At 39.9% G+C, this 24233-nt stretch overlaps 3 protein-coding genes across 14 annotated transcripts in view; all 3 read right to left on the reverse strand.

The window, feature by feature from the left end:
- Positions 1-922: 922 nt before the first annotated feature.
- LOC108040790 (tetraspanin-6) lies at positions 923-4144 on the reverse strand. Its single transcript, XM_017118400.2, has 4 exons — positions 3898-4144; positions 2500-2688; positions 1941-2111; positions 923-1542 (listed from the first exon to the last, which is right to left on the reverse strand). The coding sequence occupies exons 1-4, from the start codon at positions 3976-3978 to the stop codon at positions 1057-1059; spliced, it is 927 nt and encodes a 308-aa protein (XP_016973889.1). The 5' UTR covers positions 3979-4144; the 3' UTR covers positions 923-1056.
- Positions 4145-5881: 1737 nt separating this feature from the next.
- Positions 5882-9130, reverse strand: LOC108040787 (CD63 antigen). 2 transcript variants are annotated; one of them, XM_017118396.2, is made up of 5 exons: positions 9031-9092; positions 7989-8066; positions 7827-7917; positions 6613-7215; positions 5882-6160 (listed from the first exon to the last, which is right to left on the reverse strand). In XM_017118396.2, exons 3-5 carry the CDS (start codon positions 7893-7895, stop codon positions 6086-6088), a joined length of 747 nt encoding a protein of 248 aa, XP_016973885.1. In that variant the 5' UTR covers positions 7896-7917; positions 7989-8066; positions 9031-9092; the 3' UTR covers positions 5882-6085. The 2 variants fall into 2 exon arrangements, with proteins under 2 accessions (XP_016973885.1, XP_016973884.1); XM_017118395.2 differs by lacking the exon at positions 7989-8066 and having other exon boundaries at positions 9031-9130.
- A 463-nt stretch (positions 9131-9593) lies between these two features.
- The window catches only part of LOC108040765 (uncharacterized protein DDB_G0284459), a 40957-nt gene continuing 26317 nt past the window's right edge, over positions 9594-24233 (reverse strand). For 5 of the 11 annotated variants that reach the window (XM_017118360.1, XM_017118359.1, XM_017118358.1 and 2 more), the window contains exons 3-12: positions 21782-22303; positions 19215-19555; positions 17747-19127; positions 16825-17134; positions 16611-16766; positions 15563-16249; positions 14243-14925; positions 13006-13651; positions 10887-12112; positions 10186-10288 (exon numbers count right to left, since the gene is read on the reverse strand). In XM_017118360.1, coding sequence (XP_016973849.1) covers positions 11244-12112; positions 13006-13651; positions 14243-14925; positions 15563-16249; positions 16611-16766; positions 16825-17134; positions 17747-19127; positions 19215-19555; positions 21782-22303 — 5595 coding nt within the window. In that variant the 3' untranslated portion in view covers positions 10186-10288; positions 10887-11243. Of the gene's footprint in view, positions 10289-10886; positions 12113-12843; positions 12911-13005; positions 13652-14242; positions 14926-15562; positions 16250-16610; positions 16767-16824; positions 17135-17746; positions 19128-19214; positions 19556-21781; positions 22304-24233 lie in introns of those variants that run through there. The other 6 variants (XM_044459600.1, XM_044459597.1, XM_044459599.1 and 3 more) reach the window with 6 other exon arrangements.

A 24233-nucleotide genomic window follows, 5' to 3' on the forward strand; every position in this document is an offset into this window, starting at 1 on the left:
ATGTGTCAAAAATTTGATCACCGTTAAATTGAAAACTTTGAATGCAGTTTTTTAGAGAATCGAATCACAAGTCTTTAGAGGCATGCCACTTTGGAATCGGATTAAATTTGGTAAAGTTATGGACTCTAGAAGTCCAACTTTGAGTCACTCTTTTTACAAGACATGAAAAACTGGAAATAACTAACATGAAAATGGGTCAAAAATTTGATCAACGTTAAATTGAAAATTTTGAATGCAGATTTTTAGAGAATCGAATCACAAGTCTTTAGAGGCATGCCACTTTGGAATCGGATTAAATTTGGTAAAGTTATGGACTCTAGAAGTCCAACTGTAAGTCACTGTTTTACAAGACATCGGGAAATTAATTAAAATGGGTCAAAAATTTGATCAACGCTAAATTGAGGTATGCCACTTTGGAATCGGCTTAAGTTTGGTAAAGTTATGGACTCTCGAAGGCCAATTTCGAGTCACTCTTTTACAAGACATCGTTTCTATCGCAGCTATATGACGGACTAACGGACGGACGCACAGACGGATGGCAGTCCTTATTTAGTTTTTCGAACTCACACTTGGGAAGTGAACTTTAAGACTTGCTAGTCTCAAGTGAACTGAAATGGTAAACAAAATCGACGAGCTTTCGCGTTCCAGATCTAAGTTTTGAAGCCGATAAAAAAACATGCTTTATAAAAAATGTTATACAATTCTTAGCTGATAAGCCTTTTTATTAAAAACTCCGAATTCTTATTTTTATACCCAATTTTTATAATTTCAGTCAAAAGTTGCAACGCAGTGAAGGAGACATTTCTCACCCTATAAAAAATTGCTTAGAATTGTGTAGATATTAACAAAAGTTACTTTTAGCTCAAAATTTATGTCTTAATTAAATAAATGGAACCCCCTTTCCAATTAATTCACCCAGTACTTCAGCAGGTAGTCCTAGGACCACCGCGTTTATTTCGTCTGACTATGTGGTTAGTTAACAAATTAAAAAGTTACATTTACAAAGGGATCTCTTTGGGTATACGGTATAAATATGGCTTCCATCGATAGCTCCGCCTAGTTGACACTGGGGCTCTGGGGCGTGTAGGTGTAGGGTTCGTGGGTGCCCTGGTCGCCGTTCTCCAGTTGCTGGTAGCCGGTGACCGCCGAGTTCTGGGGCGGGGCCATCTTTCCGCCCGAGATGAGGACGCCGAGGCTCTGCTGCAGCTGCCAGCGGCGGGCCTCGCGGAGCGACTTGTTCCGGCGGAGCGTCTTGGCCAGCATGAAGGCGCAGAGGACGCCCAGCAGCTGGACGAAGGCCACCGTGGTGGCTCCGGTGGCAATCAGCATCGCGCTCTGCGACACGATGAAGTTCATCTTGCGGAAGCAGCCGTAGTCGAAGGTCACCTCGCAGGTTACCTGGTAGGTCTCGTCGAAGTCCTGGCCCAGTTTGCCGCAGCAGGAATTGGGCACCACCACGTCGTCGGAGCCGAGTGTCAAGTTCTTGTTGGGCCCGTAGTTGTCCTTCCAGTCCTCCGGCTGGTCAACTCCGCAGCACTGGAGCTGTAAGCATGCAAATCAAATAGTATTTCTTATCTCATTGAAAACCGTTTTTAATTGGAAACAACATTTGATGTTATCCCATGATGACCTTAATCTGATAATTTGACTATTTTCAAAAATTCATTTTAAGCTAAATATCTAAACTTTAAAAAAGTTTTAAATATTTTTCTGCGTGCAAGCATTATATGTACATATATGCTTAAATAAATATCATTCGAGTTAAAATTGATCTAAAATTCAAAATGTAACATTCGAAAGATTTCTAAAAAAAACTTTAACTTTAAGTTTTCGTAAATTAAATCAGATTTGGAAAAGGTATTTATGAAAAAATATATACTTTTAAAAATATTTATAAAATTGATTTTAAATAAATATTTGATTTTATGGATTAAACCTACCTCAGATTGCATAAGGTCCACTCCAGCTTGCACATATGGATCGCTGTCGTACTGCTCCAGGGCTTGGTGCATCGTACGCACCAGCATGCCCCTCACCTGCGATTGCATCACGAAGGCGGCGATGGCGGCAGAAACCTCCAGGATGAACACCAGGAACAGGCACACTCCGTACTAAAAAATAAAAGATTATTATTTCATTTTTGGACAGAAAAAGTATTAAAATATATTATGTATTCTTCAGATACTCTGGAGTCTATCCGTATCTATAAACAAAAGGCAGGAGTTAAAAGCAAAAAATACTGATACTAAAATAATTTAGTAGCTTCTTTCCATATTAAGGTGTCGATTATAGCGGATTCTTTCATTAGAAAATGTCTCTAGTTGACAAATTTTGAAAATACGCATGAAGCACATCCATAAACACATATAACAAACAATGTAAACTTGTATTGGGTTGTAATTGAATGGTAGTGAAATATAGATTAAATTTTTTTTGATAAAGTCCATTATTTCTTATCTATGATCTATCTGTCAACTTAATTTAATGTATTTATCTTACCAGATTAATGACCATCACGCTCTCCTTGACGGCGCCATATGCTCCCAGAGTGGCCACTGCGATCAGAATGAATCCAATGGCGATGAGGAGTGCCGGAGGGGACGCGAAGTGGCCATCGATGAACAGGCTCAAGTCGCCGAAGATCGTCTGGATCGTAGTTCCCACCATTATGAGCAGGATGGCGGTCAGCTGCGGGGAAAGGGGATCAGGGTTAGATATCGTTGTGAATCGCATGTCAAATCTCATTTAGAGCGAGATTTTCGGTGTGACTTTGTGACCACATGAAGCGCAGTAGTTTTGTGATGAGTTGGCGGGTTAGTTCATGCAGCTGAGCATTTGATCTATTATTAAAAACCCAATTCGGATTATCTAACAACGCCAAACAGTTGTGGTTTTCAAATTCTGTCCATAGATTAAAAAGCTTAAATATTCTTTTTATACAATAAAGCTATAAAAGCTATAGTAGCAAATAAATATTTTTATAAATTTATATAAAATTAATCTAGTTAAAGAGTACTTAAATACCCATTAACCATTACTTTGAGTTCTACTCTGAAATCTATTTTTTTCTGTTTGTTGGTTTCGAATGTTCAATATTGAAAGCCTGTTTAATTTAACTGTTCATAAGTGTATATTTTGTTGTTTTAAAACAAGTTTGTAAATATTTGAAAATGTTGATCAACAACGTTAAGTTTACGAGAATTTACTTTCTGGTTCCGGAAATACATATGCAGTGGTGTACTGTGTTACCAATACTGTGCAATTTATTTTGGTTTTGTTATCTTATCAATATGAGTAATGGTTAAACAGTTTAAAGACAACTGAGATATTGTACGAATTATGAAGTATTTGCTTACAAGTATAATTAAAGCAGTTGGCTAAGACTTTCAAAATAAAGAGTCATAAAAACTTGTTCCAGACAAAAAATTGTTTGTCAAATTCTTAGAGCCCTTTTTGAAAGAATGATCAAAAAAGGTATCAAAATCTTTATTAGATTAAGAATTGTCTTCAAAAAAAAGGTATTACTTAAAACTATTCAGTCTTTATTATTAACAATAAATGCAATAAGTATATCAACAGCTTGAGATCTTTTTGACGCTTGTTTTTAAAAGCAACCAGTCGAATAAGAGAACATTTTCGCTTGTTTCTGACCCGTTTCTCTTTCTCTCAGATTTCCCTAGTTCCTCTCATTTATTTTCCTACTTACGTAGGTTGAAAGTGATTCACAAAAAATAAAAAACTATACCAACACAAACGATTTGCTCAACGGTTGATAAGAATAGGTGTTCTATATGATAAAAAAAATAGAACGCGCAGAAAAATGGAAGTGAATCAAGATGGCGGCAATGTGATTCATGGATCGAATTAATAAAGGATTAGGCTGCAGGATCGACTCACCGCAAACATAAAGCTCACTATGATGAGCATGTATTTGGCGCACTTCATGCCCGAATTCAACTGCAAGTCCCGATTCGCCATTATGCTAATCGAATGCTCGCTCGGATGTCAGATGCAATTTGTAAAAGTGTTAATAACAGGCCGATTCCGATATATATAGTATAGTATATCGCTCGCTTTAATGTGTCGCCCACCGAGTCGGCAGTGAACGTACTTTAACTTTTGCTAGTCACACGTGAACTGAGTGGCAAAACGGTAAACGCAATCGACGAACTCAACTGTGAGTCGTTCGCTCCCTCTCCCACGCTCTGGCAGGTGCCGCCTGGCCTTGCCACCCCTCACTCCCACTCGCTCATACACTGCGCGAAAACGGTCGTGTATATTTACTTTGTACTCTCTTATTTGTTATTTAAACCTTTTCAAGAAAGTCATCTTGATTGAATCTTTTGTTTTATGTATTCTTTAATTTTACGCCTAACACTCAAAAATGATGTTGGTAACGGTTTAATATCCAGTTGGGTATGAGGTCTCATTATTTGTTTTGTAATTACATTCTCAATTACCTAAGGGTCAAATGAATAAAATATATTTTAATTTTCAATTTTTTACGACCTACATTGTTTTACACTTTAATGGTATATTTAAAATGCTCTTCGTGCTTAAAAAAAAACAAAAAAATCAAATTTAAATATATTTTTATAAAGTTCTTTAATTTGTTCAGTGTATCTGTAACTTCCAGTCTCAGCCTTCCAAGCGACGCTTATCAGGCAGTAAATGTTGATAGTCTTCCAGTTAGACACATCGTAGATAAGATAATGATTTTATTTTTTCCCTTAGACGAGTTTTCGCAATATTAGGAAAATCTGCAATCGAATATTGGAGCGAATCGATAGAACATTAAGTGTCCTTCTAATAAAGTTAAGCTAACTACAATTAACTGCAGTACCTATCTACTTATATGTCTTCACTCCCCCAACTTTTACATATACTCTGCTGGTCAAGTTCACATGTCAATGCCATACGCCTCAATCGAGTATATTATCGATTTAAGTTCAGTTTTAAGTGAGTCAACTTTTATGGTTTATCGATTTTTTAATCGCACTGCACTTTCGAATAGCTTAAATTATTCACAGGCAAACACAGGTGTTCCCGTTTATAAGTGTGTTAGCTGTTTGTCTGACTTGGGTGGAAATATTAGTTTAATTTTTTTGACTAGGTTTTTTTTCTTTTGTGGGGTAAACAGATCGTCATAATATACCGACTATTATTCTCAGTAATTTTATTAATTCATATTAATGTTCTCTTAAAATCGTGAAAGAGAATACGGATTGGTTTATTTTAACGTGTTGTTAGTACTTGAAATAAAAACACTTTCTTGAAATGGGTTTAAAACATATCAATCAAATTTGATTATTCATCTAATAAAAGGTGAATAAGTTTTGTTAAAGATCATCCTTAAATTTATTTTACCATTTATGTTACAATAAAAACCCTATTTTCACTAATGAATGAGGTACTTGAAAATATAACATTTATTTTTATTATAAGTTTAAGGCATTGTTCAATATGCCAGTTAAAATAAATAATCTGATCGAAGGCAGCAGTACGTAAGAGTGATAAACTTTAAAGCCAATAGCTTTAATAGTTTTTTTCCAACAAATTTTATAAAATGTATGTCATTCTTATCTGGACTCAATATAATAAATTACTAGACGGAAATTCTTACAAAAACTCACTCATTCTTAAATTTATTACTCAATTTTTTCTAATTATAAGAACGCAATATTTTTTTTATCAATTGACCGTATTTAGGTAATATGTGAGTGGGCGTATTTAAGTGATAATGGAACTCGGAGCAACGCATTTAAAACTTTATAGTGCCCAATATAGTACCATTTATAACAGAACGATAAGATTGCATTTCTAAAATCCGACCAATATCGACCCAGTAAGTCAAATAGATTAAGAAATAAAAGAAACAAAGCACGTATAAAATACATATTAGTTTAAACCCTTTAAAGTAGAAAACTTTGTTTATAAGTGTGTATCTTTAATCATTTAAGCAGAAGAAAAAGTCAATATTAAACTAAAAACATCCATAGAATTTAGCAATGTCTTAAAAATAAACAGCGGGATTTGGCTCCTCTAGCACCTTTTCCGAAACTCACAGAATCGAGTTTTTCTGGACTTAGATAAAGCCAGTAATGCCGTTACGGATCTTGATCTCACGTGCAATATAACAGGCAAAGATTACACCGAAGAACTGGAAAGAAAAGGAGGAAACATACAATTAGTTTGATATTAGACTAGGTTGGTTACAATTCAAGGGTTATGGCATATAATCTCTGTTGTTGATTGTGATTAGAAAATATAATATGGAATAATAAGGGTAGTCCTTGTCTAAATTTAAAAAAATAAATAAAAAAAGATTAAGAAGAATTTTAAAGTATTTTGTTAAGATATTAATTAAATGTACCTAATTGATTTTAGTTTTTAAAATTTGCGGAGAAATATATCTGTGATGTAAAATATTGGCAAAGTAAAGTCTTTCAAATATAAAAAAATAATTTTCTGTAGCAGTTGTTCTGTAACATATTGGCAAAATAAAGTCTATCAAATATAGAAAATAAATTCTATGTAGCAGTCGGTCTAGGTCTAATACCTAGACCGACAGAGAGGAACCTTGAGGCTTCTCCAAGGACCAGTTCAACTCACCTGCAGGATGGCAATGACCACGCCCGCCGCCCCCAAGCTGACCGCGTGGGCGGCAATGTATTGGGAGAAGCCGTCGAGGCATCCGTTCTCGTTGCGGTCTTCCACGCTGCTGGTGCTAGCGGTGCAGTTGAAGGTGCCCGCCGCACCCACCGGAATGCTGCAGCACGAGATGGGCAGCGAGCCGTTGGGATAGACCGTATTCCAGTCCGCGAAGCCGTTCACTCCGCAGCAGTGGAAGTCCCGCTGCACATCGTCCCAGAGGCGAGTGGTCGGGTTCCGATTAAAGGTATTATACTCCTTCAGCGAGTTGGTCAGCGATGTTTCGATCAGCTTGGAGGCATCGTTGCGCAGCACATAGCCACTGATTCCGGCAGCCAGCTCCAGGATGAAGATGATGGCCAGCATGATCGAGAAGCTGAGCACCAGGCAGTAGTTCTCCTTCAGGGCACCCCAGCAGCCGAAGAACGAGATCAGGATGATGAACGATCCGATCACGATCAGGAACGTGGGGATCGAGAAGAACTTGCCGGCCAGGAAGAGCTCATAGCCCGTGTAGACGGCTCCAACGCCAGCTCCCACGGCAATCAGAATAATGCCGGTGATCTGGTTGGATGAGTATAACAATCGATATCAATAACTGATAATTCTCATAGCCTACAAGCAACTCTTTAATTGATCTTTGGTTTGGTAATTAATTATATTTAGCTTTTATTATATTTACAAAGCTTTAGTTCGAATGCTTAACTATTTCCAGGAATCTCTTTCATTACTGATCCATTAAAATTTATAAACTTAATTCGTATTTTATGTAGACAGTTGATAGCAAAAAAGATAAGATAGTGCTTTCAGGTTTTACGGACATTGTCTTGACGTTCTTTGAATGGAATGCAGGAATTTAAAGGGGTTATAGTAAGGTCTATAAGAATTATGTTATTTGGTATCATTACAAATACCAAAAGAGTTTTACAAGTCAAGGGACATAATAAGTTTAAAATAATTTTCAAAAATCACATACCCAAATGTATTAGCTTACTTAAATTACCATGAAACTGTTTATGATAGTGTAAGGCATCTATTTAATTATATGAAATTGATCGAGGTGATTCCCCATTGCAAAATGGACATCAATCGTTGGCCAATCTAATCTTCAGTTTTTTTTTATCAGTGGGCTGCTACTAGTGACTCATCCAAGCAAAACTATGTTATTTACTTACCAAAAAGATCAAATTAAATCCAAAGAGCGTGTATTTCACCGCATTGGCGCTGCCGGTTAAAAGCGACATCTTGTTTATTTTAGTTTAAGCTCTGAAAAATCAGTGGTATTAAAGGTTATTATAAAATATAAAAGTCTAAAGAACCAGAAGAGGTTGACTAACTTCTTGGACAAGTAGAAAATTATACACAACCGTTCCGTATCGATTTCGAAAGTCAAATAAAGTGTGCTGCAGTGCAAACTAAGACACAAAGGGTGGTTTCACTTCTAATCAGTAAAAAACTATATATATATTTACTTATCAGTAAATGATATGGCAAATTGCTTTTGTTTAAGCCAAATGTGGTCAACTACCTGCTGATGTTTTGTATGTGCTGGTGTTGCCTAGACCTCCATTTCAGACAAGATAAACCATAATGCTAACCGATAAGATACGATAGAATAGGATAGAATAAGTTTGACGTTTATTGTATAGCTTAAACAAAATACAAATGAAACTGAAATTTGTATTTTTAAAATTAATATTTACATTCCAATTTGTTTCTGAATATTTCTTAACTGCATTTTAAGTATTAATCTTTAATCTTTAATCTTTAACAAAGACTTTCTAAATTTCTATTAAAATTTTCAAATTTATTCTATAAATCCCCATTCTTTTTTGTAGAATTTTGATGTGACTTCTTCGCTGTAATACTTATAAAATTATTATAAACTTGTAAAACATTTGTTTGCAATTCAGAATTGACTATCACAAATTAAATACAGACTTGATCGACTGAAAACAGAAATGTTGATAAATTTAGAGGTCTTGAACTTTGTGCCTAATATTCTTGTGACTCATTTTGTTAACAAAAGAACACTAGACAGTAATCAATACAGGTGCTAACACAACTCAACTTGATCGAAGACACAAATACATTTGCTTTCGTTATTTTTTGGTCTGATAATGCAGATAGATAGAAAAACCAAATGCTATGGGTTTCTTTGCCTATCAGATCGATGACTCATTTATGTATCACACCAGGTGTCCCAAATCGCATCACACGTTCAAAGACATAGTTATGTGGAGTATTGAAGTATATTCCCCAAAATGCTACTCTCGTTGCTTTATTTATGTAAGCATTTTTCTTATCAGTAGCCCCTTCGAAACATGTTGCACTGTAACTTTATTTTTCTGTTTATCAGTTTTCTTTCATTTTACTCACGGCACAGAATTTGTGGACACTTTTAGTTGGACGTGACGGCAGTTGGACAACAACTGAGAGCCGTTTCAATTTACCGGAACGCTCACAGAGGATTATTATTACGAGCACCCATGAGCTTTATTACCTATCACGGCGTGGGTCTGTGTGAGTTTAGTGATAAAAAGTAAAATATATAATGAAATACTTGGCTGAAAAGCTGCGAAAAAGCTTTTCTCTGAGTTAGCATGGGTCTGCGAAAAGAGAACTTTTCCATTATTTTCACTGGTTGCATGAGCGATATTTTTCATTTTATCACAATATCAAGCTACGGTATTTTGTTTACATAAATTGTTTATCTAACTTTTGTATTTATTCACTTTGAATCCCAAACGTAGAGTTATAACATCATAGTTGTTAGGGGCGTATAAGCAATGTTTACCGCTTTACCATATTTCTTTTCTGTTTGTCTTGAAAACTATAAATAACATAAGCAAATTATTTTTACTTAAATTATGGTTATTTTGAAAATTTTAAAAGAGAGCTCACGTGCCATTTAATCACCACACAAAAATAAAAGTCAATGGTTTAACAAAATTTATAATTGAAAAATGTATTATATTTATTTTCATTCACTTTTGCTTGTCGTATACTAAATGCTATCGAAGAATATATATGAGTATCATTTGTTATTTTATATGTTTAGTTTTTAGTTTCATTTTGGGGAACTGCTGGCATAATTTTAATACTTGAATTTTGAGTGCAATGCCAAAGCGAGTATAAGTGTGTGTGTGTGTGTGGGAGGGGGGAAATGTGTGGAAATGCGAACAGGAACTGGGAACTGGAACATTTTCAAAGTCACATTTTGCAATATCGAATATTAGTCAATCGGTTAGTTTTGGGACCCCATCAACCTCGAATAATTTGTTTGAAATTTTTTCACAATGCCAGAAAATTTCGCAAATTACCAAAATAAAGTCTCATCGAATTGGGTTGGTCGTTCGGGTGTTAGTACGTATTATGTAAATGTAAATATAGTTTATATATAGTTTGTTTTATTTTTAGTAGTTCGTTGCTTCCTCGCCGGAGTTCCCATAACTATTTCCTATCCTTGCCGTGGCGATCGCGTTGATGTCTGCTAGCGGCGATCGACGAAGTGGTCAGGCTGTGCAAATGATGTGGCTGCTGCTCCCGATGACCATGTCCAGATCCTGGATGCTTGCCGCTGCTTGTGTGCTGGTGCTGATGATGGTGGTGTCCATTCAGTGTGCTTTTACCGTGTCTGCGGGGACAGAAAATACCCGATTAGATATACATTTCCTATCTAATTATTACTACATTTTTAATAGTCTTTCTACTGTTTTTTTTTTGTTTTTTTGCTAAGAATAGTATTTCCAAATTGCTACTTCAACTACGTAGATCCAGTTGCTAAGGAGAAATAGAATAGAGCAAGGCTGTTTGATGTTGTGTTTCGGTTTTTGTTTAATTCCAATTTCATTGATGATTTCGGTTGAATTCTTTTTTTCTGGTTTCCAGCAACATGTTCATAGTCAGTTTTTAGAGTTGATATTCTACTGATAGAGCGGAGTGTGCATGAGGTTAGAAATTTACGTGGAGTAAGTTTATTAATAGTAGTCAAACATGCGAGGTCAATCGAATAAATAGAGAATTAGGTTGTTAAAATATTTTCGTAAGTGTATTAGTCGGTTTTATTTTTTGATTAAAATAAAAGTCTCTATTAAATGCTACAATTTGAAAGTTGGGAAATTAAATAAAAAATAGTTATATCCCATGCCAAACCACTTTTCGTACTTCCCCATCAAACCCAACATGCAATACTGGGGGTTAAGAAAGAAAACGAAATTTGGAAAAACGCTTACGCTGTGAAAAGTAAAAACAGAACCCAGACAGGCCCTTTCTTTTTGTGCGTGTGTGCTTTGGCCGAGTTTTTGATTGTGTGCGCTCCGAAATAAATAATAATCAAAATTAACAACGAAAATCTCTCACACTTGAGTATTATTTTTGTGGGGTTTTAGTATTAGTAGGGAACACAGTGGTGGTTTGGGTGTTTTTTTGGGTGTTAGGAGAATGCAGTTCGCTGTTGGCCGGCAGTGGGATCAAACGTATTCGTGCATTTGGGATTATTTGGGTGTGTACATATATTTGTGACGAGATCCTGGCAGCCAAGGGACTATATATTTTTGGTTCTTTTTATTTTTCGCTTTCTCCCGCGCTGACTATGAACATGTGCAGATGCCGAAGGGCTGGTGGGTGGACACGCTGCTGCGCACCTGCCGCATTTTCAGCCGCTTTGGCCAGCCGCCCAGGCGGCCACGCCCTTCCCTGGCCACCGCCCCCGCACCGGCTCCGCCGCCGCCAAAAAGCTGCGCATGCTCATTGCTCAGATTGTTTTGATATGGCCGCAGTTTGTCCGCCTTGACCGGATCTTCACTTGTGGCATATAGCAGATAGTTATCGTAAACATGGCTAACACTCGAGTTCCGCTTGGCGGGTAAATAGGGCAGAAAGGCAAAGCTCGAGCTGGTCGACTGGGTGGCCTTTAAAGAGTGCTTCTTGTGGGCCAGGCTGCGACACCGCAAAGTGGACTGATTCGAATAGCTGGGCGGTATCATCTGCAATTTGGTGCGGTACTCATAGCTGGCGGGCTGATTCACGGGCACTGGGATCAGGGATCTCTTGCGTTTGCTGCGCGGCGGTGGCATTGGAGTTTTGGACACCTCCACATCCACATCCACCTCCACCTCATCGATACTCGCGTAGTCCGCCTCTTTGGCAGGCTCTTCTTCAGTTGGTTCCCCTGTGGCCTCCTCGCTGGTTTGGTTATGGGCTAAATTCGTTACGTATACGTACGTCAGTTCGTTGTGCGTGGTTAGTGCTGTTGTGGTGCTGGCTGATGGTTTATGCGCGGTGCTTTTCGATGATTTCGAACTGGCTGTTGCCGTCGTGCTCGTGGCTGTCGTTGTGGACTTTTTGTGTGCCGTCGTGGAGTCGTGGCTACTGCGACTCGATCTCGTCTTACTTGGGCGACTGCTCTCCCGGGATCCCGACGTCGGGTGCTCACTGTGCCTAGAGCGACTGGAGTGACCTGTACCGGGATATGATGGAGTATTGTCAGTTTCAGATTCAATAAATATTAAATGGTAATTTGGGTCAGGCATTAACACTGCCCCAATAAAACAAAAAATGTAAGATATTTAAAATTTTTTCCTTTTTTTGTTTAGTAAGCCAATTACAATTTATGGATTAACAAACTTAAAAATACTGAACAAGACTATTTAATCTTCGTGCTGTTATTAATTGGGTATGGATTTTACAACTTTAAAGAATAGAAAGATATGTTTTTGTCTACGTCTAGAATTCAATTTTTGGAGTGCTTAAGCTATATTTAAATAATTGTGGGGGTCAATGTGTTAAAGAAAACAATATTATGTATTTTTGTATTAAGTAAAAAAAAAAAATGTATAACTATTTGTAAAAGAACAAAAATATATTTTTAAGTCATTCAATTGAATGCTAGTTTAATTATATTGAAACGATTATAAATGTTTACTGTGTTAGACTTCTCTGTGCGTGTGACAAAGTGCTTTCGATAATTGAATAAATCCTGAAAATGAAACTGTCAGGGACATTAAATGCTATCCTTTGCATTATGGTTATTACTGACAATAGCATATTCCGATTTTATGTGTACCTAAGAAGACAATTCATAGTCCTCCCACTAAGATCGTCAGATCAGAGTGATGTATTTGTTGTGTTCAATGTGTAATTAAGGTGTTAACTGATCTGATCTGATCAACTAAAACTCATCTGGCGAACCTATAACGTTTGCTCAGCCTCTGCGGCTGTGTGGCACCCATAATGAGCAAGCCCAAAACAAGTAGTTCTGCAAGAGACACGATCACATTAACCGGGCTATCCTTTCACTCGATTGGATTCATTGTGAGGAGTTGAAAGGGAGGAAGGTATTTTATAACTTACCCCTGGAACGTGTGAGTTCTTCGCGATGTTTCTCGGTGCCTCGGGAGCGTTCTCGATCCCGTTCCTTCTCCCGATCCCGATGGCTGCTCTGTCGTGGACGACTCTCATCCGCCAGTCGACTGCCGGAGGAGGTCTTGGTCTCACTGGAGTGATCCACCTCCCGACTGTGGCGACTGTGATGTGAGCTTCGCTTGGACTCCAAGGAAGATGATCCCTGTGCAGTGGCACTTGAACTGCTCCTCGGTTTGCTGCTATGCCGGTTGATTCGAACCTCGATGGGCTCATGACGGGATTTCTCTCGCTTGGGGGTCCGCATGCGCAGACGTTCGGCCCGCTGCTTGGTGGCCACCTGATCGTCCGAGGATCCGCCGCCATGGGTCATCGACTCCCGCGAACTGGAGCGGGATCGATCCCGTGGACAGCACTCGATGGAGGACTGCGAAGAGCTGCGAGCCCTCGAGGGAGAAGGAGTCGATTGTCGGGAGTTTCGACGCGCCTCCGAGGCGAACGTTCCACGGGCCACGCCCATCGATTGGGGATATATCTTCACCTTCTCGTCAATGGTCTCCAGCGGCTTGGCACTGCGACGCTGCAGGGAACAGGATCTGCGCCGCTGATCCTTGATGGCTGCCTCATCGGAGAGAGCCTGTCGAGTAAAAGGTGGTTTTACAATTACAACAAACTATTAACTATTAATTCCTCTTCGAATCTTTTTAATCTTATCTTCAATTAGTATTGAATATCAAATTGTATTGCTTAGATATTTAGAAATAAATTTAAATAATATTCTTTAAGAACCCTTAAATCACTTGATTAATAGAAAATTAAACAAAGCTCAATTTAATAAAAATATGTGATCATTGTAAATGGGTTGAAAAAAGATTAAACATAAAATTAAAAACAACTAAAATACAATTTGCATTGTGTTTCTGTTTCATATAATTTGTGAACATGGAAAAGAATTCATTAATATTATGATATTTTATCTTATTAAGTTATTTAAATAAATTTGTCACTAAATATGTATTATAAATCTCTAATATTTGTTATTAATTGTTAAAAAGGACCAATAATTGTCCATTGGTACAAATTCTCTAAGTCCAAGACGTCACTTGACCTCCAGTTAGCTAAACTGTTCACAATAAAAGCCTCAAATGATGGTTATTTTCGGTTCCTGTTTTGAAATCATACTTATTTCGATCCTGTGGAAGGCACTATGTTCTTCCACGATATTTACCTTCAAAGTCTGATCAGCGTTGCGGGTCATTTCGCTCAAGATCTGGGCGTCTCGCTGCAGGTCGCTCTTCCGCTCGTAGCCACCAGGGGATCTGGATCGCTCCGGGGAGTGGGCGGGCGATTTAACCCGGAAGGTGGTGGTCAGCTCGTTGGCGATGTTCTCGTAGCAGTGTTCCTCATCGTCCTCCCCATCCAGATCCATATCATCCAAATCGAAGTCGTTGGTCGGGGCATTCTTCTTCTCCTGAGGACTACTGTGCCTCAGCAGGTCAGGTCGGTCGTTGAGCAGTTGCCACTTGGTGGTGGTCGTGGTGTTGGCCTTGGTGACCTCGTCGCTGTGGCTCACCTTGCTGCGACTTGGCAGTGTTCTTCGGGGATTCGAGCTGGTCAACGTAGAGATCTTCGTCTGCTGCTGCTGCTTCTGCTGCACTCCAAAGTAGGAGAGTTCATGTTCACGCAATTTGCGAGCACCGCGTGCCTCCTTCACAATCTTCAAGGACTCGCTGCCGGATTCATCGGCATTGTCTGTGGCAGCCTGTGACTGCACCTGCGGTTGAATGAACAGGGTCCTCGGCTTGGCCACCGGAATGAGTTGGCCAATTCGCAGGGTGGGGGGCGTGGCCTTGGGCTTCTCGATTCGGGGAGCGTGGAGAGCTATATTCATCACATTCGATTTTGGAAGATCTGAAATAGAGATTACAAATTATAGGTCAATATAAGATGGTAATAAATTATTTTCAGTAACGAAACTTAAACGTAGTATTGGCTAGAATAAAAAACTATTACGTTGTTATGAACTGTATTAAATATTGTAAGTGATGAATACGAGTTTCATTGATTATAAATAAGAAACTTTTTTATTACATTTATCTACTAGTATTTTATGTTCGCGAGCCAAAATTTTTAATTGGTTCTCTGGAAAAATGTAAAACTAATACAATCCAACTTCTATTACTCAAACATCACTTACTTAAAGTTTCTATGAGTCAAACTAGTTTTATTGGCAATAGAAAGTATTCGTATAGGTAAACTCAATTCAATAGCTCGAAGACTTAATAACTTTCAATTATGTTGCTGGATGTTGTTTCATCTAAAAAAGCCTAACAATAGACGTATTTTATAAAAACTGCTATTTATATGCTTACGGATATAAAATTAATGATTTGGGACTTATGCTTAAAACTAAATTATATAAAATAAATTGGAATTTTGATATCAAATTTGAAAAAAAGTGTTATTCTTTTCGATCTGCCTGGTCTGATCCCTAGACTGAACTCCTCTAACTCAACCCTCTATTTCTCTGTGGTGAAGCAGGCTTTACCTGCTCGCTGCAGGATCTGATCTTGAGCCTCGATTTTCCAGATGGTTCGCTTGGCCTTCAGGCGACTCCAGCTGCTGGAGTACTCGCTGCCCTTGAACAGCTCCGCCGGCTGCTGGTCCGGCGAGGAGCTGCCCTGGGTGCCTCCTCCGCTGTCACTGTTGCTGTCCCGGAAGTAGCGCTTCACCTCCTCGTCGGCACTGTCCTCTTGATCCTGCTCGGCGGCATCGTAGAGCCTGCGCAGCTGGGTCAACTGCTGGCTCACCGGGATCTGGGTGTTCCCGAGCAGCTTGAGCCGTGGCGGTGCCAGCGGAGTTCGGGGCAGGGAATCGTAGAGGGCACTCCCAAAGAGATCGCTGCTTGTGATGGAGGTGGTGGACACGGTGGAGGGGCGGCGCGAGGAGGAGGAGTAGGAGCCCTCCTCCTGGTAACTGTGCGATCGCAGCATGGGCGTGGGCACCACGATCGTCGGCTGAACCAGGGCGGACTCAATCGAAGCTATGCTCAGGCGACGCATGGCCTCATCGAATTCACTGGCCGATCGCATGGTCCTCATTATCAGCGAGGTGGACTTCAGGCCCTCGTCCAGGATGCGCTGATGCTGGCGCAGATCCTCCAGCAACAGCTCCTGGGCACTGGGACGTCGGAACTGGCGGTATTTCGAGCTGGATGGATGATGCATGGCGGTGCCTGTGTGGGAAATGTGCGGAAAGTGTCGTTGGTTGGCAATTCATGTTTCTTTCATGGTGTTTTTGTTTTGTTTTTTTTTTAGAGCGTGGTTATCGAGCTGAGCTTAGCGAGTGGTGTTAGATGTAGCATTAGATGTGGTTTAGAGAAGCGGCAGTCAGTGTTCACAACATGCATTAAAAATACAATTCAGAGTACAGAGAGTTCGAGTCAAGTGGAGGAGTCCATGGCTAAAACCCAGATAGACCAGATCTAACAACGTATTTCAGTAGACAAAAGGTACTACAAACTACAGGCATTCCAACTAGCTAATCAAATGTACAACTAAGTATACTTAGGAATAAGTGAAAGTGCAAGTGCCAACCTGGTTCTGTCCACTCCTCCGAGCCCAGGCTCACATTGATCTTGGTCGAATATCCATTGCCAGAGGGCGATGGCTGCTTCTGCTGTTGGCGCTGCTCTACGATGCGAATCCTTTCGGCCACCGACTTGGGACTAATGGGTGAGTCACTGGTGGTTCCTTTTGGTGAAAGAATCAGTAAAGAGAAGGGTTTTTAAAAATACTCCAAAATACTTACCACTATCCCTAGCTGAGGGACTTTCCCGATCCACTTTCATGGTCGGCACACTCCACAGGACATCGGCGCTCTCTATGTTCTCGCCCAGGTGATAGGGCTTCGGCTTGACGGGCTTGTTCTTAAGGATGCCCCGAATGCTGGACAGCTCATCCGTCTCGTTGTCCGTGGTGTCCACACCACTGGTGGAGGTGTAGCTGTTCCGCGAAGTGGACTCCATCAGGCTATAACGTGGTTCATGCACCGGCTTGGCCACAGTAGTCACTGTCACTTGGGAGCTGCTGCTGATACTGCTATTGCTGTTGCTAGAAATCTGAAAGAAAAAAATTTTTAACTATGTTATTAAACTCCCATTGATTTACTTTATAAAAGCTGATATGCTACAAAATAATTAACAGTTTGGTCAGATATTATATTGTCCCGGCAATTTGATTATATAGCTTAGATTTTTATATTACTTCCATAAATATTAAGTTTTTAAAAAGTTTTAATCGACCTATGAAAAATGACATTAAGTTTTTATAAAAAAAAGAAACTCATTGATAAATATATATATCAAATAAATTAAGCCAACGAAAAATTCATAGTTTAAGTTACACTAAATACCAATGGAATATACTTATTTAAGGATTAAAGTTTCTATTAAAATTTGTTTGTCTTCTATGCTATTAAAAAGTTACTGTTATCAAAAAAACGTGCTAGCATTGAATGGATTTGATAAAATGTCTTTACAAGGTAAAACAGAAAAGGCCTTTAATAGTTTTAAGATTGATACAAAAATGGACAAAATTGTATTTAATGTCATAAAATACAGCTATATAAAAGCGATCTGGATAGTCGATGGCCCTAGCAACTAGTGCTATTAGTTGGTCCTAGTTTTGTTAATACTTCTAAACGATTAATTATAAGTATTAAGTATACTCACTGGCTGGGTAACCACCTCCGGCGGATCCATGAGCGTGGCTCGGTAGGCCACCGTGCTGGTGGCTATCGTCTTGCGGCGCTGTGGCTCGTCGCCAAAGTGGGTCACCTCGCTGCTTGGAGTGGTGGTGCTGGTGGTGCTGCTACCACCGCCGGCACTGGCTGACTTAACCAGACTCTGGAGCGGACCGCTGGCGGTGGTGCGGCGGCGTCGGCGAAAGTTTTGCGTGGGCGGCGGCTTGCCGTCGGTCTCCACGATATTGACGCGACCCGATTCGGCGGCAAAGTGCACCTCCGTCTTGCAGAACTCCACTCGCTTCTGGGCGCTGCCCTTGTGGGTCAGGTGGTGAGTGGTGGTGTTGGTGGAGCTGGACACTCCATTGACATGCACCTGCGAGGTCTTGCGGACATCGCGCCACGTTTCCTCCACGGCAATCGAGTGCCGCTTGCTGAGCTCCCCTTCCGTGGGACTGGATGCTGGAATGGGTTTCCGGGAACGGCCAAAATGTACGATGGTCCCCCCACCGCCATTGTTTTGGTGGGCCGCCGCATTCCTCTCGTTCCTCTCGCGCTCCCTTTCCGTGGGCGACCAGTTGCCCAGTTGCTCACCCGATCTGCCCAACCCACTGTCCGTGGAGGCATCCACCCGGAAGATGCTCTTATCCTCCGGCGGCGACATCTTCTCGAAGCCGTACGACTTGCGCCGCAGGTGCCACTCACTGGAACTCGTGTCCTTCTGCCGCTGGCGACTCTCCAGGCTGTGGGTATTGTGCACGGGTCGAAAGGCGGAGTTGGTTGTGGATGCCGGTGGCGTTGGGTCCACCTTCTCCTCGCTGATCTCACGCACCAGCACTGGCTTCTTCTGGTGGTAGGCCAGGAAGTCCTCCTTGTAGAGACTCTCGTCGGAGAGCTTCTTCAGCTTGCCGCGAATCTCTTGGAGGGATTCGGCCGTGAGGAAGGTGTTCCTCTTGGCCACCGTGGGCTTGGCTGCGGAAGGAGTGTTCAATATGGTGTCCAGGGCGGCCAGATCCACGTGATTGTTCCGCATGGCCGTGTGCAGACGACGTCCGTTCTCCAGTTCCGCCCGCAAACGGGCCACGCTCACCGAATTGCCCGGCAGATCCAGGGGACGCGCGGGACGCGGGGCAAGGGATGTGGGACTCTTGTAATGATCCTGCGACTGGAAGGAGCGACGCAGCTTGCTGACCCGGCGCCACTCGCCCACCGGCTGCTCGGCGGGATCCTCTCGCTCCCAGTCGTTGCTGAGATCATCCGTGGATATGGAGCGGGAGCGCTGGAGCAGAGTGGAGGCCACGATCGAGGGCAATGGCGGGGCGTAGACCGACTGGGACACCTGCTGACGACGCTGGTGACGGGCGGTGAGCCTGGGGAGGAGAATCGAATTTCGCAATGAGATGTGTCTGGATTCGGGGCCAATCGGCTAATGGCCAGAAATTTCTGTGCACACTTACCGCAGATCGTCGGCGTCGTCGGCATCGTCATCGTTATAATGCCGGAAACTTTCCAAATCACGACGCTGCGTTGGCGGTGCCACAGCTACGTCAGCACCACCAGCAACACCAGCACCACCCACGCCGCCTGGGAGTTGGCCATATAAGTCAGCCTGCTTGGCCCAAACCGCTGACGATGATGATGTTGACAGTGGCGATAATGATGATGATGATGACTCTGGTCCCACAATTGCATGTAGGCTTATTTTGCCCGCACTTCTGTGGGTGTTGCCGCTCGCCTGTGTTGCAGTTGTTAAGTTCGAATTGTTGCTGCTCTGGCTGGAAATGCTCGAACTGCTTTTCTGTAAATGGCAACAAGCAACAACGAAAGGCGCAAAATTAAAAACAAAATTAAACAAAATCAACCAAATCAACCAAATCAACAAGCACAAAGAAGAGCTCAGTCGGACTGAGCGCATTATATGGCAGTGTGTATATCTCGAGTGCGGGTGTCTTTCGTATGGTTATCGTTATTGATGCCGTTGTTATTGTAATTGTTATGCTATATTGGAGTGGGTGCACTGTTTGACAGGAACTGCTTAAGGAACTGCTGAGCACTTAAGTCGCATATAAAGCGCACACAGCGGCTTGAGTGCTAAATAAGCCACGACTTATGAATTTCCGCATCGGAGGAAAATTAAATCCTTGAATAAATTAATTACTAATAGAGAAATAAAGTGGGGCGAAAGGAGCTTAAGAAATATTCTTTGTCTGCTATAAAGTGATTTAAATCACAGAATAAATTATTAGCTAAGTGATATATTAATTGCGGATTAAGGGGCTTAAGTAAATGTTTTTGTCTGAAATGGAGCTCAAATAAAAATCATTTGATTGACTTTTTCTTTGATTTATCCCTTCTAATAAAAATACTACATTTCTGTTTTATTCTATTGGTTCATATGTTTAAAAAATAATGAATGTAAAAGTTTTCTTTGGCTTACTATTTATTGTTTTTTCCTACTTATATCAAGAATTTAATCTTCATTTTTTTGACGTATTCTACAAATCAATTAATTTGAATAAAATAATCTTCACTACAGTTTCTCTTTCTTTTTTTGGCCTTAGCAATTTGGGAAACAAAACGATATTCCCCGTCGAAATTTTCAAAGAAAGATTGATGGCCAGAACCTTTAGGTGATTGTGGGCGTTGATCTTGTCTCAAGACACTTTCGCCTCACATTTTTGGCTGTCCAATAATTAGACACTTTTTACTGCTCGGCCTAATGAGCGAGTCGCGTTTCGAGAGAGTTGGCGTAGAAATTTCCTTAGTGGTCATGACCCAGATGTCCAGCTGAAGTGCTAAGCAACGCCTAATTGATATGCACTATTATTAAATCTTTCCATTCGATTTCGACTCGATCGATGAGTCAAAGGTTCGTCAGAGCCAGACAGCTTGTGGAAAGTCTAGTGAGAATTAGTGTGATATATGACTTCTGACCAATTGCAGAATATCAGCCAGTCTTTTTTAGTTTTTTTGGTAGCTGTCTGATGTTCTTTAATGACACTTCCATTAATTTATGCCTGATTTTTATGGTTAAGACATCATTATTTAACTAGAAAATCCCCTATAGTTTTTTTATATTCAATACAGAACATTTATGGGTGGATATATATTTATACATTCACATTTTACGTCATTAACAAGAATAGCATTTTTCCTAGAAATTATATAAAATATTTACTGGTAATATTTTCTATTTTTAGCATCAGATAAACTTTTAAAGCTTTTGAAAAGTAATTTCTCGACCCCAGTTCATTACATGTTTTCCATGAATTTCCCAGCGGCTAAGAGCCAACAATTTTCTTCCAAACACGACAATCTGCGACCGTTAACAACTTGCCATTTTCGGTCATTGCCATGTCCATGGTCATGAGATTACTCCTCGAAAAAACACAAATACAAAATCGAGATGGAAGAAAGCAAACATTGGTTCATGCTAATGAGCTAACTAAACAAAGCGAACTACACTGAGTAAATAAGAGGCTTACTCTGAACAAATTTCCAGTCATTCAAAACTGATATTGCTCACTCTGAATTTTCATTATTTCTGATATTGCAATAATTTAGTACGCAATAATATTTGACTTTAGTTTTGTTGTTACATTGACACATTTTCAAAGCTCAAAATGTGGTATCAAAATCAATTATGAAATTTATTTGGGAATTTAAATATACAAAAATTGTATAAAATGTAAAAGGTAATAAAATGTAAATTAATTTTATATTTTAATAATTTTTGTTGAAAAACTATATTAAATTAATGATTTATTTTATTGGTTAAAATTACAATAGTGAAAAGTAACTATTTAAAACCCACTGATATAGCAGAATATTTGGAAAATGTCTAAAAATAAAATCATCTTTCAAAGAAATAATTACATTGCATAAAAAATATATACTTAAATATAAAAAGAAAATTAGACCCCTGAGTGTATTGTAACTCCACTTTTTTTCTGTATTGCAAAGGCAGTAGAAGCGAGTCCCTGACTGTGGACTACCGCATTTGAGCCCGGCCCAGGCGACTTACCATTAGATTGCTCAATTTCAGACTCGGAGCCGTATCGGGTAACAAATTGTGGCCAACTTTGTGCAAATGCTCGTCGGCAGCCTCGTCTTGATCGCTCGCCTCGCCATTAATCACAACAAAATCAACATGATCGTCGATGAGCTCCTGGCTCAGTGCGGATGCGAATGCGGAGGCGGATGTGGCTGCGGATGCGGATGCGGATGGGGTACGAACGATGCCAGCATCGCTGCCACTGAGACTGCAATCGTCGCTAAGTTCGCAAATGTCAACACCCTGGTCGATTGGGGGTAGGATAGTGGGCTTTGATGGTGGATCGTGGCCAATGCCATTGCTCGTGCGGTGGGTGGTGGATGTGGTGGTGGTGGAGGTGGAGGAGGCCCACGAGGACGAGCTCTTTTGTACTGTCTGGGTGCGGATCACCTGCATGGCGCCGTTGGCGGTGCGGGCCTTCAGCACCTCCAACTGTTTGCGCTGAGTGTGCTGTGTGCCATTCGGCTGTGAGATGTTTTGGGAGTCGGATATCTGGGGAGAGATCGGAGAGAGAGAGTGGGATTCAGTGGTGGCAGGATAATGAGTGGATGTTTCACAAGGGTTCCATATTAATGCAATGCCAGTTGTTGTATTAGTATTTTAGTAAGATTGATCTTCGGTTTAGTTGGACTGGGTCTTGGTGAAATTCCCTAATTATTCTCATAGTTTTTCTTATTTCCATAAAATATTGAGGTTTTATTTTATCCTCTTTTTAAAAATCTGTAACTTCTCTTTTGGAAATTTTTTTTTTTTTTAAATAAAAAATATTATAAAAATCTTAAGCCACTTTTTGTGGTACTATAGATCATCAAATATTTAAAACTGAAAAAATATTAAAACTTCAATTATTCCTTATCAATTTTGTTTTTAAAAATGTTTTTTAAACAAAATTTGTCAAAATCATTTTCACAATTGTAAAACGTTTATGTGTTTAATAAGACTTTTTATTAACTAAAAGTGCCAAAAACTATAAATACAAAAGTCAATTAAAGCCTTGGCCTTGATAGAATTTGTATAATTAGCCACCTTAGCTTTGATCCTTGTTTTGCCGAATCTAATTAATTTATCAACAAATTACTGATATATTGCCTTGTTTGATCGTTTTTTTGCTCATAAAAACATTTAAATCTGTTGAAAATAAGATAAATAAAAAATTAAATGAGCGATCACAATGTGATTGTCTAAATTTCTGTACGGGAGTGGGTGTGCCGCATGTGGGGCGTTAAAGTGCTTTGTCGCATGGCATTCGGCCGTTGGCAACAGGGCGTATGAAAGTTGCCAGACGAAACACTTGACCGTCAAGCCTCCCCCTCCCCCAGTTGCCCCCTCCGAAATGGTTAGATGCCTCTTATCTCGACAGCTGGGCGTGCTTAGTTCGCCCGCTCGGCACACGTGACCAAACGCCAGCCACAAATCAAAAGACTCTCGAGAGCAACTGCAATTGCAACGGCAACTGAAACAGCAACTGCACCCTTTTGTGGCCATACACTCAGAAAAGCCCACTGTAGCATAACTTTATATTTAATTTTGACAAAAAAAAACATTTTTTAAAATTTTTTATAAAGCCTAAGCTGTAAATGCTGTAATAATTTGACGAAACTGAAAAACCAAGTTAGGACCATGAAGGAAAATTTTATATGGGAGAAAAGGAATAGTATAATTCCAAAATGTTATATTCGAAATTAAAATACCAGTTCAATATAAAGTAAGATATAACACTAACATAAAGAATAGTAAAATATTTACTGCATCATTAAAAATTTGTAGCGCCAATATTTTATTAATTGGATAATAAGAGAATTTTTTTTTGGTGCATAGATTCGAACAATTAGCAGATCCGTTCATTGGATCGTGCCATGACACACCATCGAAGGAAGGAAACTAAAAAAGAAATAAAAAACACACTCGAACTGGCCCAAAGATCGATTGCGGCAATCGATTGCATTTATGATGATTTATAGTGCTAAAAATGCATAATATGGTCCAAATGAAAACTTTAACCCGCCGGTGTCCAGTTCGCGGCGTATTCGTGTCAATGACCAAAATGCAGCCGCACATTTGACTATGAGTCAAAGTGCAGCATTGTTTATATAGAATATAAAAATTTGAATGTTCTCCAAGCTGGGCGAAACAATGAAAAATGCATATTGTATGCAAGTTGGGGGTTGAGTCACTTTAATGTTCTTGATTTTCACTTGGGGTCTAGTCTTTTTTGTGCTGTAACTCATAACTCGGCGAATGGCGCAAATAATGCCTGTGGTTTTACCTCTGTAATTAGCTTCATTAGGTGGGAATTTTTTTTAGGTTGTTGAACAAAGAATATCATTGGCAAAGAACGATAAAATATAGTCTTATTTCAGTTTGATTTCGAAGTGGGAATACATATCAAAAGTTCCTCTGAATACATAGTGGAAATAAGATT

This window comes from Drosophila rhopaloa, unplaced genomic scaffold, assembly GCF_018152115.1.
Source record: "Drosophila rhopaloa isolate 14029-0021.01 unplaced genomic scaffold, ASM1815211v1 contig_2, whole genome shotgun sequence".
Taxonomy (NCBI): Eukaryota; Metazoa; Arthropoda; class Insecta; order Diptera; family Drosophilidae; genus Drosophila; species Drosophila rhopaloa.

Coding starts and splice junctions, on each gene's coding strand:
- LOC108040787 (XM_017118395.2), bottom strand. CDS start 7,895: ATGTCGCTTTTAACCGGCAGCGCCAATGCGGTGAAATACACGCTCTTT. Junction 7,216..7,826: donor GATTTAATTTGATCTTTTTG/GTAAGTAAATAA, acceptor TCATCCAACCAG/ATCACCGGCATTATTCTGAT. Junction 6,161..6,612: donor TGGTCATTGCCATCCTGCAG/GTGAGTTGAACT, acceptor TTTTCTTTCCAG/TTCTTCGGTGTAATCTTTGC.
- LOC108040790 (XM_017118400.2), bottom strand. CDS start 3,978: ATGGCGAATCGGGACTTGCAGTTGAATTCGGGCATGAAGTGCGCCAAA. Junction 2,112..2,499: donor GCGTGATGGTCATTAATCTG/GTAAGATAAATA, acceptor TTTATTTTTTAG/TACGGAGTGTGCCTGTTCCT. Junction 1,543..1,940: donor TGGACCTTATGCAATCTGAG/GTAGGTTTAATC, acceptor GCATGCTTACAG/CTCCAGTGCTGCGGAGTTGA.